The 15,994-nt window shown below is 36.7% G+C and overlaps 1 protein-coding gene across 1 annotated transcript in view; it reads right to left on the bottom strand.

The window, feature by feature from the left end:
* BAZ2B (bromodomain adjacent to zinc finger domain 2B) overlaps positions 1 to 15,994 on the bottom strand; it is a 257,806-nt gene that overhangs the window by 55,333 nt on the left and 186,479 nt on the right. Inside the window, exons 13-17 of the mRNA XM_058191992.1 lie at positions 13,618 to 13,726; positions 6,905 to 7,115; positions 4,075 to 4,167; positions 3,901 to 3,962; positions 2,019 to 2,084 (exon numbers count right to left, since the gene is read on the bottom strand). Of these exons, the coding sequence (XP_058047975.1) occupies positions 2,019 to 2,084; positions 3,901 to 3,962; positions 4,075 to 4,167; positions 6,905 to 7,115; positions 13,618 to 13,726 (541 nt within the window). The remainder of the gene's footprint in view (positions 1 to 2,018; positions 2,085 to 3,900; positions 3,963 to 4,074; positions 4,168 to 6,904; positions 7,116 to 13,617; positions 13,727 to 15,994) is intronic.

The following is a 15,994-nucleotide window of genomic DNA, read 5'->3' as shown; positions in this document are numbered from 1 at the left end:
CTAGGTAAGTCATTCCCAGGGGACACACAAGGCTAAAAGGAAGAGGAGAACTGGCCAAACTATCTCATTTCCTCCAGCAATTGTACCAATGAGTGAAAATAATTCTGGATCCATTCAGAGAATATTAAATTACTGATAATAGCATGCATCTGTCTAAATTGTATTTTGCTGCTTGTTATCTGGATGAAAGAATGGATGTTGCTGAGAAAGAAGAGTCTTTTACAGTTAGAAGGCCACAACCTCAGTTTGGATGGTATGGGTATTTATGGTATGGTAAAGTTAATCTGGATGTTAAAAGTTATTTTATTAGTCATATCGTATTGAGAATAAGCAATAGCTATAACTCAGGTTATACCTTTATGGATCTCAGCTCAAGAAACATATTACAGAAGAGAAATGGCAGACAACGATAAATGTTTGACATACTGGCACTTATTGGAAAATTATCAAGGCATTTAAGATCAAATCAAGAGAACAATTAATAGCAAAAGGATATGTAGTTGTTAATGATTCTTCCATTTAGTTACCTGAAAGTTTTAAAATGGATAAAAAGACTTATCATATAAAGTCACAATTTGTAAATCAGATTTTGAAATACTATTGTGTACAGATGATGAACATGTAATTTTATTATGATGAAATTTGAAACACAGGAAGAAGAGGTTAAAGAATGTACGATAAAGTAGGTTAAGAATTTTGGTTATGCAGATAGGTCAATATGTGTTTAAAAGGTTTGAAATTTATATTGTGCTATGTTCTCAAAGAAAATTTTGAGAAAGAGAAATGATGTACTGTTGGTACATGATACCAGAAAAAATTATCTAGAATATATAAAGGCACTTCAAATGTACGTTGAAAATGTGAACAACATGAACAGGCATTTTATTGTGCTTGGTTAAAAAAAAAAAAAAGCTAAATAGTTATGGATCCCAATACATATTTTTGATACCGAGAATTTAAAAGATTAATGTTTATTTGAAGTCAGAACATTTCCTCTTAGGATTGATGGTTAAACAGTTAGAAAAAAGCCATGGAAGATTATTTCAATATATGTTCCCATCAGCAAGATTACTGTATGCACAGAGATGAAAAGATTTGACACTACCCGCTATGGAGGAATGGTTGGCTGACAAGAATGTGCTGAACTAGATAAATTGACTTCTTTGATAAGACACACGACATTATCTACATTTATTGCTGACTGGAAGCTTCTTGTGGACTTTTTTTTTGCGTAAAAATGGAAAAAAAATAACTTGTGATTTATGGTTTGATGTTTAGACAGGATAATGTATAGAAAGATGAATATTATGATATAAATTTAGAGAGGTCAAAATATATTTGTACTTATAACTGCTGTGAAGAATTCCGGAAGACACGTCTTTATACTTTCACTTTTTTAATTTTTTCCTTTTCTTCCACTTTTTGTTTTCTCCTTGCTTTTTTTCTTTTTCCTTCTTTATTATCTATTAGTTCATATTAGCTAATTAGTTTTAATAAAGACTATACTGAAAAATTATTTTCAAAACCCATGGAGAGTCTTGTGTGTGTGCGTGTGTTTGTGTACACAGTGTGTGTTTGTGTACACAGGAGCATGAGTGAGTTTACCTACTGCATTCTGAACAATGTATTTATTGTGGCATAAGATTTCATAACGGTACAATCCACTTCATCGGATGTTTCTGGTGAACCTGATGCCCCTGACAACGTCAAGCCCAGTATATTAAAGTGCATTATAACCTATTAAATGTGTTACTCTTTTAAGTATAAGAAGAAGAGAATTCCTCTGAACATGAACCGGAAGTTGGCAACAGTCTAATAATTTTCTTCTAGAAATTCCTGTACATATTAACTGTTCTGTGAAGTGGTTTTATATCCATTTAAAAATAAAAATTCACAGCTTGGGAGCCACACTTCAATCTATGGACTGAAATATCTGCAACAGCATACAATCCTAATACAAAATTGTTAAATTCTTACAAGAGCCCTTTTTTTTATTTGCCATTAAAAGTTCGTCGTACCTCTAATATTTGCTGAGCTCGGAGTTCTTTTTCCAGTCGGATTTGCTGAATTCTCTTAATTTTTTCCTGCAACAAGAAAGGCTTTCATTCATTTGAAGCAGCAGTAATAATGGGCCATCCCCCCTGCTTCCATAGCTGAGAGTGAATTTCCACACAGACCCATCCAGTTCAGGCCAAGCCTCCACTGTACACTCACTGCTTGCTATTATTCCATCGTATTCCCTTGGAAGAGGCCAGCCACAATGATTTCATATGCAATGCCAGATCATGCGAAGACATCTGCCAAATAATGCAATGTTAAGGACTGTAGCCCTTTTCTAGGTGGTTGGGGACTTCCAGGCATTGAAGGAGGACCTTCTGCGAGCTACAATCAAAGTTAGTAAGAAAATGGCCCAGATGCTTAAAAATAATGTTTTTCTATGGTTCACCTGCGCCTCAAAAGTCTCAACTTTGGCCTAAAACAAATGGCTGCTGAAATAACATGTGTTCCAATACTGATAAACAAAGCACTTCTAAGAATTTTGTTTTCCCTATATACTTAGTAGAACACACAGCAATATTAGCCATGTTATTGACCAATTTTATTAAAATCATTGCTGTTCCTACCACCTTTCTATAATACGCTGGGACTGAATTCTTAATAGAAGCAAGCTACCACAAATACAGAGGGAATCGCTTCTGAGCAAGAATGTATTGCAAATTTCTTCATTTCAATTTGTGTCTCTGTATGAAGATCTAGACATCCCAAAGGTTGCTGCTGAGTTCTCTGGCGTTCCACAGCTTTAAGAGCTGATGGTAATAACTGTGAATTAATGGAGAATATAATGGACAAAGAAAAGAAATTCTATGCAATAAATTTAAGAAAAGGATGAACAGTATATGTGATTAAAAGGACTGAAATTCAGATCATCTTATAATTTAAGAGATAATTTCTATGAAATAAAATACCACTGGTTTACAACACCCAAAAAAACCCCTAAGACATAGGTGTGCAACCTTCTGGCTTGCCTTGAGCTGTACTGAGTGAAGATATATATAAAATATATAATATAGTTACTGTGTAATACTTGAAAATTTATGATCTTGTGGAGTTGCATTACTAGCTATTCAGGGCTTCATGTGGCTCATGGACCAGGGGTTGGACAAGCCTGATCTAAGATGTACAAACAATCCTCATCTTACGATCATAATGGAGTCTGCCAATTATGATTATAAGTTATGACAGTTGTAAAGTGGATCTTCATGTGACCAACCTGATTTTTTTAACCTTTTTTTGCTGTGGTTGGTAAGTGAATCACCATGGTTGTTAGATGAATCTGTGGTCATTAAGCAAATGCCAGTGTTTTTGCTGAAAATCAGTAGCAAACACCAGTTTTCGGCAAAAACATTGTAAATCATGGTCACCTGACCGAGGGACACTGCAAACAGCCGTAAACATGAGACTTCTGAACTCTCCCCATCGATCCTGGAAGGGCAGGGCAGGATGGAACAAAATGTTCCCTTATGCCCAAGGTTGATAATGTATTAATGGACAGATACTCATGATTGCACATTCCCTCTTTTTTTTTTAAACTTTTCCTCTTCTTCTTCTTCTTCCTCTTCTTCCTCTTCCTCTTCTTCTTTTTGCTTTTCTCCTTTAAATGCAACTTTATCTATAGAATTTGCAGGTGATGGCACATCTTCATGCTTGAAATGCATTATTTTTCATAATGTGTTATGGATCATCAAATTATCCAGCTGAGCTCGAGCAAAGCAAAATGAGTTTTCAAGTGGTTGCCCCACTAGAGATACACAAATGCACACACACACACACACACAAACACACCACTAAAATAGTACATTTTGCAAGGCGCATAGTTGCAGCCTGAAAGACATAAATTACCTGCTGTTTCATTATTTTTATCTGCTCTTTTTGCTTCCTTTTTTCTTCTGCAGCCATTATAGCTAAGAATAAGACAAAAACGTGTTTGTAGTAAATAACAGTCAGGATAATGGAAACATAATATCTATGGTTTCAAAAGCTGTAAGGTTCTTAAGTGTAATGTGTAATACTGACCTTGCTGTTTTTTTGCTTCCTTAGCAGCTCGGGCCTGCTCTTGCTTCTGAATTTTTCTCAAAAGCTTGATTTGTGCTGCTTGTCTAGCAATTTCTGGAACACAAAGGGGAAATGCTTGCAGTATAATAAAGATTGCCTATTGATACAAGGACAGTTGGACAAATGGAGAGATAAAAACAAATGAAAAAGAGGCAACTCAGCACTGAGGAAAACCTTAAAATGATTTCATACAAATATCTGTTATTTTGTACCCCAGGGAAAGAATGAAACTTTTTATTTTATTTATTTATTTATTTCATCAAGCATGTATTTTATGACAGATACAAGTGTAAACATAATTATAAATACATGTAAAGGATACGAATAAAAGAAAACATTAGGACAGGGACGATAGGCACGCTGGTGCGCTTATGCACGCCCCTTGCATAACTGCAGAAGTATCTCAGACCATCACTTCTTTTCTTTTTTTCCCTTTGGGTAATTTAAAAGAATATTAAAATAATATGGATTGACATTCAGATTCTGGAAGATCACTGGAGCCATATTTTTTTTTTGACTTGCAGGTCAAAAGGTTACAATTCGGCTTGGTTGTCCTGTAGTGAAATTTTCCTTCCTGTCACTGCCATCCATTATTCTGAACCTGCTCTCTGGAATCAAAGAGAGCAAATTCTGACTTTTGACTCTGTGACATCATCTCAGGTAATTGAAAACTGCTATTGTATCCTTTTCAAGGCTAAACATTCCCTGTTCCTTCCATCTCTCTTCATAGGTCTTAGTTTCTAGCCCCTTGATCATACTCATGTTTTCTCTGATTCTTAAAAGGTGATTCCCAGAAATGAATACAATAATTTGAGTTAAGATTTGAGAAGTGCAGAACGATGTGCAACTATTATTCCCAAAGTAATTTGAAACTACACTGAGCAGAATTCTTACTTGCTATGTAACAGTTTGAATCTATTATTTTCCCACAGCAAAATTCAGTGGCCGAGATAAGCTACCTTACAAAAACAAAATAAACCACAATTAGAAGCAGAGGATTTTTACCCATAGATATATCCTCTGAAACTGTAACATAGGTGCCAATTTATGGAATCAGAGGCTACCGAAGTAAGAACATCCAGGCCATTGGCACGTGCTCTGAAGAATGTGCCAGAGGCTGAATCAGTATGTTTCTCCCCTAAGTGTTATAAGATTTAACCAAGCTCTGCAGCATTGATTTCATTGTGAGGCATATCTACAAACACACAAGCAGCAGAAATATGGATGAGAACCATTCTTTTCCCTTAAAAAGAACTCAAACGCCAAGAGCTCCAAGATTTGAAGATAAAATTTCCCTTTATCCTTTTGCAGTCCTACAGAACCCCAACTGTCCATTGGGGTTAAAAAGCCAGGAGAAAATACAAATGCAAATGCAGCCTTAGGAAGGACTTGTGGGGTTTTTCAGGCTGTCAAAATTCTGCTTAAGGCTTCTCCTCATCCTTAAGGAGGCAATTATTTTTAATAGTTCAGTGTAATAATACTAAAAAAATTTCCATTAAAATAGTCAAAAGTGACATTTTGTGCCAAGGAAAGCAAATTTTCCTAAGAATTTGCGTATTTTACAAATATGCAAGAAGACAGGTCATGTACTGGAAATCTTTAACAGACTGTAGAAATCCTTTATCTATCCAAACTGGTGTTATGTTTCTCCACATGTGCAGGTCGGCAAATCCAATTTGCCACAGCAACTACTAGAACAGGATGGCATGACGTGTGGCTGCCAAGGACCCTTCTGTGGCTTGCTGGTTTTTTTCAAAACCTTAACAAATCCACAGCCACCAAATATTGTTGCTGCCAAGAAGAATCTGCTGCCATCACCTAGCTTTTCACAGCTTCCTCCTCCCTGAAAAATAAGCTGCTGAATGCATCCAGGCCTCACTGACTCTGCTGACGAATAGCGATCACTAGACCAGCTATTCTTTCTCAGCCCATGATTATTTTTAAGGTATTCATTTCAATGTAATTAACCTGGCTCCTTCTCTTCTGAGCTATGCAAACCTGTAGTAGAATATAATCAAAACAAAAGATCCTTTACAGACTACATGTTAAAAATACAGGAAAAAAATATCCAAAAGTTAAAAGAGAAAATTGTGAGTATAAATGCTCATTTGCTATATACTTGCAGTAATTTCATCCTGTGAAAGTGGCAAAGAAGATTTAATTGGAAACGGAACAAATGTGTATTTATAAATTTAGTAATAGAAGGAAAAAGATAGTTGCATAAAAGGGATTAACACTGCCAAACATATTGGAAAAAAGATAAAAACAGAACTATAATCAAGCAAACTACCAACTTGTAAGCAAATATTAGAGCCATGCAGCACCTGTTGTAGCTCCTTGAGCTGAAGGCACAATTTTGGGATTGCTCCAGAGCTGCAGAGTATGGTCCTGAGATTAGCCACAGTTACTTTAAGGATTTGCTGACAGATGCTCCCAGGCATCAAAGAAAACTTTTTCAAATTCAAAGTGTTGTTTGTGAGAATCATTATCGTGAAATATTAAGCTACATTAATATCTTACATTAAGTTAAGGTATCTATTAAAGCAATTGAATTGAACTGCCTAATCCCATTTTCCAAAGCAAGGAAGGGGCTCTATAGTCCTGATATCCCAATAATCTCTCATCTAAGCATTAACCATACTTAGTTTGCTTAGCTTCCAAGTTCACATAGTATCAGTCAGATGCTGCCTCCTGGTGAGAATTCAAGGAAGGCACCATAGCCTCATTTTTTTTAATACAGAAATTTTAGACAGGTATAAAATAATAATAAAATCAGTAATAAAATACTTACCTTGGGCTTGTAACTTTCGTAAGAGTTTAGCATCTGTATTGTCAAGGAATTCAGTGGTACCAACGTTTGGCGGTCGACCTTTGCGACGTCTCATTTTTGATTCCTCCTTGCTACGTTGTCTATCAGGATTGGGTGGCCGGCCCCTACGACCTTCCATTGCTCTGATGCGGGGAAGGACGTCCTCTCCTTTCAGCAGACACCACTGCATCCCCTTGTAATTAATATATTTCACAGAAAGTAATTATAAACACAAAATGGAAAACAAAATTAAAATTCAATACCCATATATTTATATACATTGAAGCATATGTCTATATCTGTAAGTATTAGAACTGTAAGCTTGGAGTGATTCAATTAGCAAATTAATGAAGTAATAGTAAATGGACTAGAATTTTGTCCTTTCAGCAGAGAGAAAATCAAAAAGTACCAAACTACACACAGTCCACAGCTGTCTTGATATCCTTTCTGTTTATTTCACAATAAAGAACTGAAACATGATTGCCCGTCCACATATACCCAAAGACAACATGTACCTGTACTGAGGGGTGATAAGACTTTCGATTTCCTTTTAGAAACCAAACCCATAAATTGATGGAACTCCAGTGAATACAGAATCAGGAATTTCTTAAAATCTGGATCTTCCAAAATTCTGATAAACTGCTCTATTTGACAGGCATGTGGGTTCTGGTATATCACCAGCAAAATGGAATAGCCATCATGCTGGATGGACTTGATGAAAAGGAAAATATGAAGAATGACCTTTTTCTTGAAAAAGTGGTGACATCTTTATGAAAATTGCAAGTTGCCTAAGAGAAAAAAAATACTAAAAGAAGTGTTTGTTAATACAAATCTATAATTACGCTGACAGTTGCAAGTAAGTCCCAGTGGTAAGGTTGCTTAGGATTGTAGCCTTAGAGCTCAATTCCCCAAACTCGATGGGATTACTTCTAAATGACTGTAAATATATTTGAGACTTGAGTACTTGCCAGAAAAGAAAGATGAGGCAGGAATCAAATTGTAAATAAATAAATGATCCTAATATATCCAATTATGCATCTGATTTTTCTGCTTGTGATTAGAATATTTATTGAGTTATCCATTGAAACTATTTTGTAATGCTTTATAGTTTTAAAACAATTTTTGACTTGCAGAAATGGAAGCTTAGCTTCATAGCACCATTTCAATTTTAGGAGTAACTTCCACTTAATTTGTAGAACAGGAGTCTTGTACCATGTTTACCTAATCAAACATTATACTGTAATCTAGTAACTTCTGAATTGCTTTTCTCTTTGTTTCCTCAAGCCTATCAATGAGTTGGTCAATATGTATCTTATTTGTAATACTTCAAACTACATGTCAAGACTCACATAATGAATGTTCTTCTAATTATCTCTGCACATGGAAATGCACCATCCTGATATATATGTATTGCTGAATTCAGAATTTGTGTGAATGGAAATCTGGTCATGAAATGTTCTTCGGCAAAGTAGTGATGAGAGGATTTTTGCAGATACTCCCCAGATGCTCTGAAAGCTACTCCAGAAAGTTGGAAAGCAATGGACTAAGGGAATCTCCTTTGGATCATAATCCTTTACATGAATGGAAAGATAACTGAATTTCAACCTTCCCCCCCTTCCCTCCTTCTCTCTCTCTCTTTTAATAGACTATTGATTTGAGGGACAATGAGCACAATCTGTTTTCTCATATAACTAACAAGAATTTAGATTAATTTGCTAGACGAATTAGAAAATTAATTATATTAGACTTGAATTCTAACCCCATCTGGATCAAATAAACACAACTAATTCACCAAGATTTCTATAGGTGTAACAATGTGGATGGGAATGGGAAAGATTCTGTTTTCATAAGGATCATTTACTGGATTGCTACATGTGGGCCTGTTCATAAAATAATACCCAGATATTTCATTTCAATTAGAACATACACATTTGTCAACAGGTCTTAATAGCTCAGTATCAGAACACAAGCTCTACACAGAAAATGTAGAATCCCTGGATGCCATAGAGAAGGCTGGAAAGACTTCTGCCTGAAATACTGGCACTCCTCTGCCTCAGAAATCATGACCTAAATAGACCAGTCACTAACAAGACTTCCCCCCCCCACACAATGTATTATTAAATACGTTAGGGTGCTTCTTTTAGGTTAGATTGATTAAATTAATTATTGAATGAAACTTAAAAATAAGTACAGCGACTTGCATAAAACCAAAAGCAAATAATCAAGTCCTTACAGATGACAATGTAACAGATGCAGAACTCCCCATCATATTAGTGTTTTAGGAATAGCAAGCTGGCTTAATTTAATTGGTATAAAGAAAACAGCCTTCCCCAATCCATTGTCCTCTAATGCTTTGAACTACAACTCCTATTATATTCAGCCACATTATCAGTGTCATGCTAAATGGGGATGATGAATATAACTGCTGAATGTATCAGAACAGAACCAGATTAGAAAGACATTTAAAATTACAATAAATTTAGAGCTTACAGAGTAAGGCTTTTATAGACATATACAAAAACACATTCAAAAAGCATTACTTATACTAGCAAACGTAACACCAAAGGTGCTATTCTGAATTTTCAAATTCGTGCTTGCTCTAAATTGCATTTGTCTCAAGCACACATTTTGCAATTTAAAAAATCCTATCAGGGAAGAGTTACTTACCTTATTTACTCTGTAGCTTACATGAGATCCACATTAACTATAACATAAAAATGCTTCTACTCTTCCAATTTCTTAAAGGTGTTTTGCTAACACCCAAAATGAAGACAAAGGTGAATTCAAAACTAACACCTGGTACAATCAAATGGTTTATTTGGTTTGCTTAACTGGAAATTGTTTCAAATTGACTATGTAAATCAAAGAAATACTGTACCAAGAACTGGACAAAGAAAGCGACAGTTAAAAGTTCTATAACCGACAGTTAAGTCTGGCAAGAAATCTAAATTCTCTACATTTATTCCAGTGCTTAATACCAGCGTAATAATGGCATTTCAATGGACTTATGTGACTTTTTTCCAACAATGCAAAAATTTCCAGCAATAAGAACTATGGCAAAAATCTTTGGTGGAGGCATAATGTTTATAATCAAAAAATAACTCGATTTTCTCGATTTTCTAAAGAGGTAGAAGAAATAATAAGCAGGGGAAAAACAGTTATAACTTCAGGAAAAATGGTGAAACAATTGGAAGTTGTGATTTCACTTTAATAAAATTAATGAGATATTCTGGCATTCTGAGAAAGACCCAGAAAGAAAGGGTCTAGGAGTTATGTAAGAAATAATTGGAAGGAAAGGATTAAACAAGTACCATCTGTGCAACATAATATGCAAGTATGAAATCCGAGAGAAACGGTCGTATGGTTGAAATTGTATGCTGACAGACCCAGAGCAGGATTCTGTATACATCAAACTGTCTTAACAATCACTGATCATTACACCATTTCCATTTGTTGTAGGTTTTTCCAGGTTACATCAGGAGCTGTACTTCTGAGACAGGGTCTATAACTTCACTAAAGATTCTGTAAACTGCTCACTATACCATAGTCTATTTAATCTCTCAGGGGAATCCATTATATCAAGGGTGTCAAACTTGCAGCCTGTGGGCCAGATGCATCATGCGCTGACCACCCCACCCCCGTTTTAGCAAAGGAGGAAAAAGTTGTGATATGTCATGTAACAATATGTCATCACAAGTTTGACACCCCTGCATTATACTAAGGACCTGCAGGTTCAAGCCCCACCAGGCCCAAGGTTGACTCAGCCTTCCATCCTTTATAAGGTAGGTAAAATGAGGACCCAGATTGTTGGGGGCAATTAAGTTGACTTTGTATATAATATACAAATGGATGAAGACTATTGCTTAACATAGTGTAAGCCGCCCTGAGTCTTCGGAGAAGGGTGGGATATAAATGCAAATAAAAAAAAAAAAATTATAGCTTGAAAGAGTATAATTCTCATAGGATTTGCTGATGGGAGGGAACAGTCATAGAGTTTCATCTGCTCAGTATTGCAGGTATTTTTATTTTGTTTCAATAAAAATAATCTAAAACCATCATCATTAAAAATAACTCAAGATCAAAGCAATCCATTCTAGTCCTTTAAGAAGCAAAGGGTACTTTTTTTCTTGTTTAATTGGAATGTGCTTACATGCATGCATGCCCCTCGTTGCAAGCAATTAACAAACAAACAAACCAACAAAAATGGTCTCTTCAAAAATGAAAATAAAATGTTAGGGGGGAAAAGTTTAACTTGCTCCTTTCCCTGACATTCCGGTTTTGAAACTGCCAGAATTTTTCACAGAAATGGATACAACACAAATCTTTTGTCTGTTTCTATCCATTACCTACAATAATGATCTGCATTACTGAAATCTTTTTACATGAATAAGCTTTCATGGAACTAACCATAAGCCTCCATTATTCTTCATCTACTGGATAAGACATTCAAGCAGAACCATTTTTTTAGGTATGTGGCTCTACAGTGTTATGATTTTTTCACAAATACCCTCTTTTTGTAGGCTTGTAGATACATAGTGCAATAACCATGTAGAATAGTTCCAGATGTTTCGGAAAGCATTTTTGGAGTATATGGCAAATATCTACACATATCTGATTTGTAGCTATTAAATTTATTGAAGAAGAATAGATCGTACGTTGAAATCAAAGAGAAGGAATGCTATTTCTTACATAGGAATATATCAGATAGCATGTGATGTAATATGAAAAAGGATACTAAGGCAGGGAATATTAAGGATAAGCAAAGTTTCCTGGGTAAAAATCCAAAAAAAGAAATCAAGAAAGAAATCACACTGTAAATTTTTACAACTATGTATATTGATATAGTTTAAAATAAGTCTCATTGACCTCTTTAGGAGTTGTTCCTACAGAAACCTGCACAGGATGACTACATTTAATCATCTATCACCGAGCATGGAGTCTTAATGGTAAAATGACATTAGAAAATAATCTCCACCATAGTGTCCCTGACTGCCTTTTCAACTTACTTGCCTATGCATTGTCCAGTTTTGCATGCATGCAACAAACACATATCTTTCATATCTGAGTTAATGCCACACAGGTTACTAAATAACTAAGATAAGAATATCAGAGGCACAAATGTTGACCAAATATAATTGCCACTAGTCTGACATAAACGCAAACCTTTCACAAATGTTGAAAGGAATATTCCAACATCGGTGTTATAATAGATGGAATAGTGATGTCTATTGATGAAACCCAATAAGTCTAAGGCAGGAGTCTGCAAACTTGGCTCTTTTAAGACTTGTGGACTTCAACTCCCAGAGTTCCTCAGCCAGCAAAGCTGGCTGAGGAACTCTGGGAGTTGAAGTCCACAAGTTTTTAAAAAACCAAGTTTGCAGACCCCTGGTCTAGGGCTACAGATGCCCAACATACACATTTTAACCAAAGGAGGTATTTCCTAACCTGCTCACCCACCCACCCACCTATCTTTAGAGCAGTGGAATATACTGAGCATTACAGACCAATAATATCAAATAATGGTATTGACTGCAATTTGAACAATACTAAATTGAGTTCAACAAGACACTGATTAGCTTAGCAAAGTCAAAACATGAAATTATGAAGGTTTTTCAGCACCTTCCCTGATCATGCGCTCCAGTCCACTCACCATCTTGACAATAAAACCATAAGTACTGGTCTAAGAATGAACAACTACCAATAGCAATGTTCCAGCGTGCAGTGTATGTATATGTGTGTGGGTATGTATGTGTCGGTATCAGGGGTGAAATCCAGCAGATTCTGACAGGTTCTGGAGAACTGGTAGCGGAAATTTTGAGCAGTTCGGAGAACCGGTAGCAGAAATTTTGAGTAGTTCGGATAACCGGCAAATACCACATCTGGCTGACCCCAGAGTGGGGTGGGAATGGAGATTTTGCAATATCCTTCCCCCAGGAGTAGGGAGGGAATGGGGATTTTGCAATATCCTTCCCCCAGGAGTAGGGAGGGAATGGGGATTTTGCAGTATCCTTCCCCCAGGAGTGGGGAGGGAATGGAGATTTTGCAGTATCCTTCCCACAGGAGTGGGGAGGGAATGGGGATTTTGCAGTATCCTTCCCCCAGGAGTGGGGAGGGAATGGAGATTTTGCAGTATCCTTCCCCTGCCACACCATGCCCAAGCCACGTCCACAGAATTAGTAGTAAAAAAAATTGGATTTCACCACTGGTGTGTGTGTGTGTGTGTGTGTGTGTGTGTGTGTGTGTGTGTGTGTGTGTGTATCACTTGGATTTATGGTACTACTCCTCGGATCAAAGACTTTACTTTTTTAAAAAGCGGATACCTGCGGTCCATCTCTGGCTTCATAGAAGTCACCCACTCCTATTTTTGCACTGAAGCTGAAATTGTCCCTTGAGATATCCATTATTCCATTTCGGCTGAGATACTGAAAAAATCACATATTTTTCCACTTCAGGTTTTAAGTCATCACAACCCAGCTTTGATGTACAGCTAATATTAGAGAATTCAAATACTGTGCATATTCTAGCAGGGCACTATGACTTTACGGTAGGTGAATTCAGAGACAGGTTAAGGATCATTAGCCTCCATATTGCAGGCCATTTTGTAGCTAAGAACTTTACTGGAAGGAAAGAAAATCCATTTAAACACAAATGTACATGCTAAATACATACACAAAAGCATAATGTTTAAAATATACCTTTACAACTTCTGGGTACTGCCTTAACTTCTTCCCACATGGTGCGTAATATGCTACTTCTCCTTGAAGGCGGCCACCAATGTTCCTTATTCTTGTTTCCCTTTGCCACCTGCAAATATAGTTCTGTGTTAAGAGACAAACTAGGAAAGGAATTGTCTACATACTTATTTGGAAGTAAGTTTTTTCTAGAAGGTAGATGAAAGTTCAGTGGATTACATTGGGCCTCAGGGTTGTTGCAGGGCAAAATGGGAGAAAGGGGTGCTATGTTTAATGCCTTGAACGTCTAGCGTAGGGCTGTCAAATTCAAGGCCCAGGGGCCGGATTCGGCTTGTGGGATGCTTAGATCTGGCCCGCAGGGCCACCCTGGAAATAGTGAAGGACTAGCCCACGGTGCCTCTGCTCATAAAAACAAAGCTTGCAAGGGCTGTGCATGCCCCCCCCCAGCTCCGTTTTTGCTGGCAGAGGGTTGCAGGAGGCCATCGCAGCCAAAAACTGAGCTCAGGAGCCCGTTTTCGCTGGCAGAGCGCTCAGGTCACCACAGTTGCCCCCGACATGAGTGACATCATGCTGGCCACACCCACCCTGGCCACACCCATCCTGGCCCCAGTGGTCAAATACAACCCTGATGTGGCCCTCACTGAAATCGAGTTTGACACTGTTGGTCTAGAGGGACGGTGGAATATAAATCTAATAGTATAAATGCATAAACAAAACAAACACAATTTTGATATGAAATAATGAAGATCCTTTGAAATTTCCCAAGTCCTATTTGTAGCTGACATTTGATAAAATACCATATGACTCAGCCCACAACCTGGAATTTGGTATTGACCAGCTGAAGGTTGACTCAGCCTTCCATCTTTCCAAGGTCACTAAAACGAGGACACAGATTGTTGGAGGTAATATACAGACTCTGTATACTGCTTAGAGAGGGCTGGAAAGCACTGTGAAATGGTATATAAATGTAAGTGCTATTGCTATTCTTATTCAGATTGCATTTGGAATCTGTATAGAGAGTTGGGTTGTTACAAATTGATTCTGAACCAAGATCTAGTCTGGAATTCCCCATATGAAGCAAGAAGAAAATCCGGTAGGCAGTATATTGCCAAGCAAAGAAAGAAGTAAGATGCAAAGATGCTTAGCAATGCAAACTAGTTTAGGGTGTCTGAAAAATGGAAGCTTGAAAAATTAAGGATATTATACTATCCAGCAGGATTAATATATTTGACAATCTGATTAGATTGAAGACCTTCAAGGTCACTTCCAACTCTATTATTTTGTATTCTGTTTGCCTGGACATATTTCAAACATGGCGTATTTGTTTAGAAAAATATATAGAAAGAGTTCAATGTATAAATTTGTGTAGTAAGTTAAGGTAGTTCTTGATCTATGACTAAAACTGGGACCAGAATTTCAATCACTAAGCAATGTGTTCATTAAGCAAGTCATTGACTGAATGGACCCAATTTTATGACCATTTTACTGCAGTTGTTAAGTGAATCTCATGGTTGTTAAGTGAATCATGCAATTGTTAAGCAAATATGGCTTCCTTTATTGACTTTGCTTGTTGCAAGCCAGCTGGGAAGGTTGCAAATTGTGATGTAACTGCAACATGACACAACTGTTGTAAATATAAGCCTGTTGGCAAGCACCCAAATTGCAATCACATGACTGTAGCCATGGTACAATGGTCATAACTTCAAGTATAGGTTGTAAGTCACTTTTCAGCACTGTCATAACTTCAAACCATCACTAAACATATGGTCATAAGTCAAGGACTACCTGTATAAAAAAAACCTTAAAGTTTCCTATGAAATGCATTGTTCTTCAGTTACTTATGACCAGATCTATTTCCCCACAACACATCCAAAACATAATTGTATGTTTTCGGAGAACTGGATTTTGTATAATAAAGAACCTATTATTTACCTATTAAAACTTCATATTCTCTCTATGAGGCAGAGAAAAGGACAATATGAATGGAGAAGGTAGCTTCTCAGGCCTCCATCTCCCTTCAAATGGACCCCTAAGCAGTTTTAAATCATTTCCTTGTATTCCAGTTTCCAAAGTGAATCTAGCCTTGGTTAACTAGCAAATTGATACTGAGAGGAGAGAGATCCAAGGTTCAAATGAAGCTAAACAACGTCCCACCCATTAATTCTTTTCCACAAGTGCCCCCTGTTTAATAATAGATTGCAAATATGAGCCTTTGGCAACAGCAACTTAGAATTCTATCTTCAGGATTGACAATCATAACACTACATTTTCAAGATTAAAAAAATCTAACAAGATATAGCACAAATCAATATTTTATTCCTCTTCCATCAATCCTAAACTCAGACTGACATCTTAAAATAATTCCCTCTTAGAATGGTAA

This window comes from Ahaetulla prasina, chromosome 1, assembly GCF_028640845.1.
Source record: "Ahaetulla prasina isolate Xishuangbanna chromosome 1, ASM2864084v1, whole genome shotgun sequence".
NCBI lineage: Eukaryota > Metazoa > Chordata > Lepidosauria > Squamata > Colubridae > Ahaetulla > Ahaetulla prasina.
This window is presented reverse-complemented; position numbering and strand designations above follow the sequence as displayed.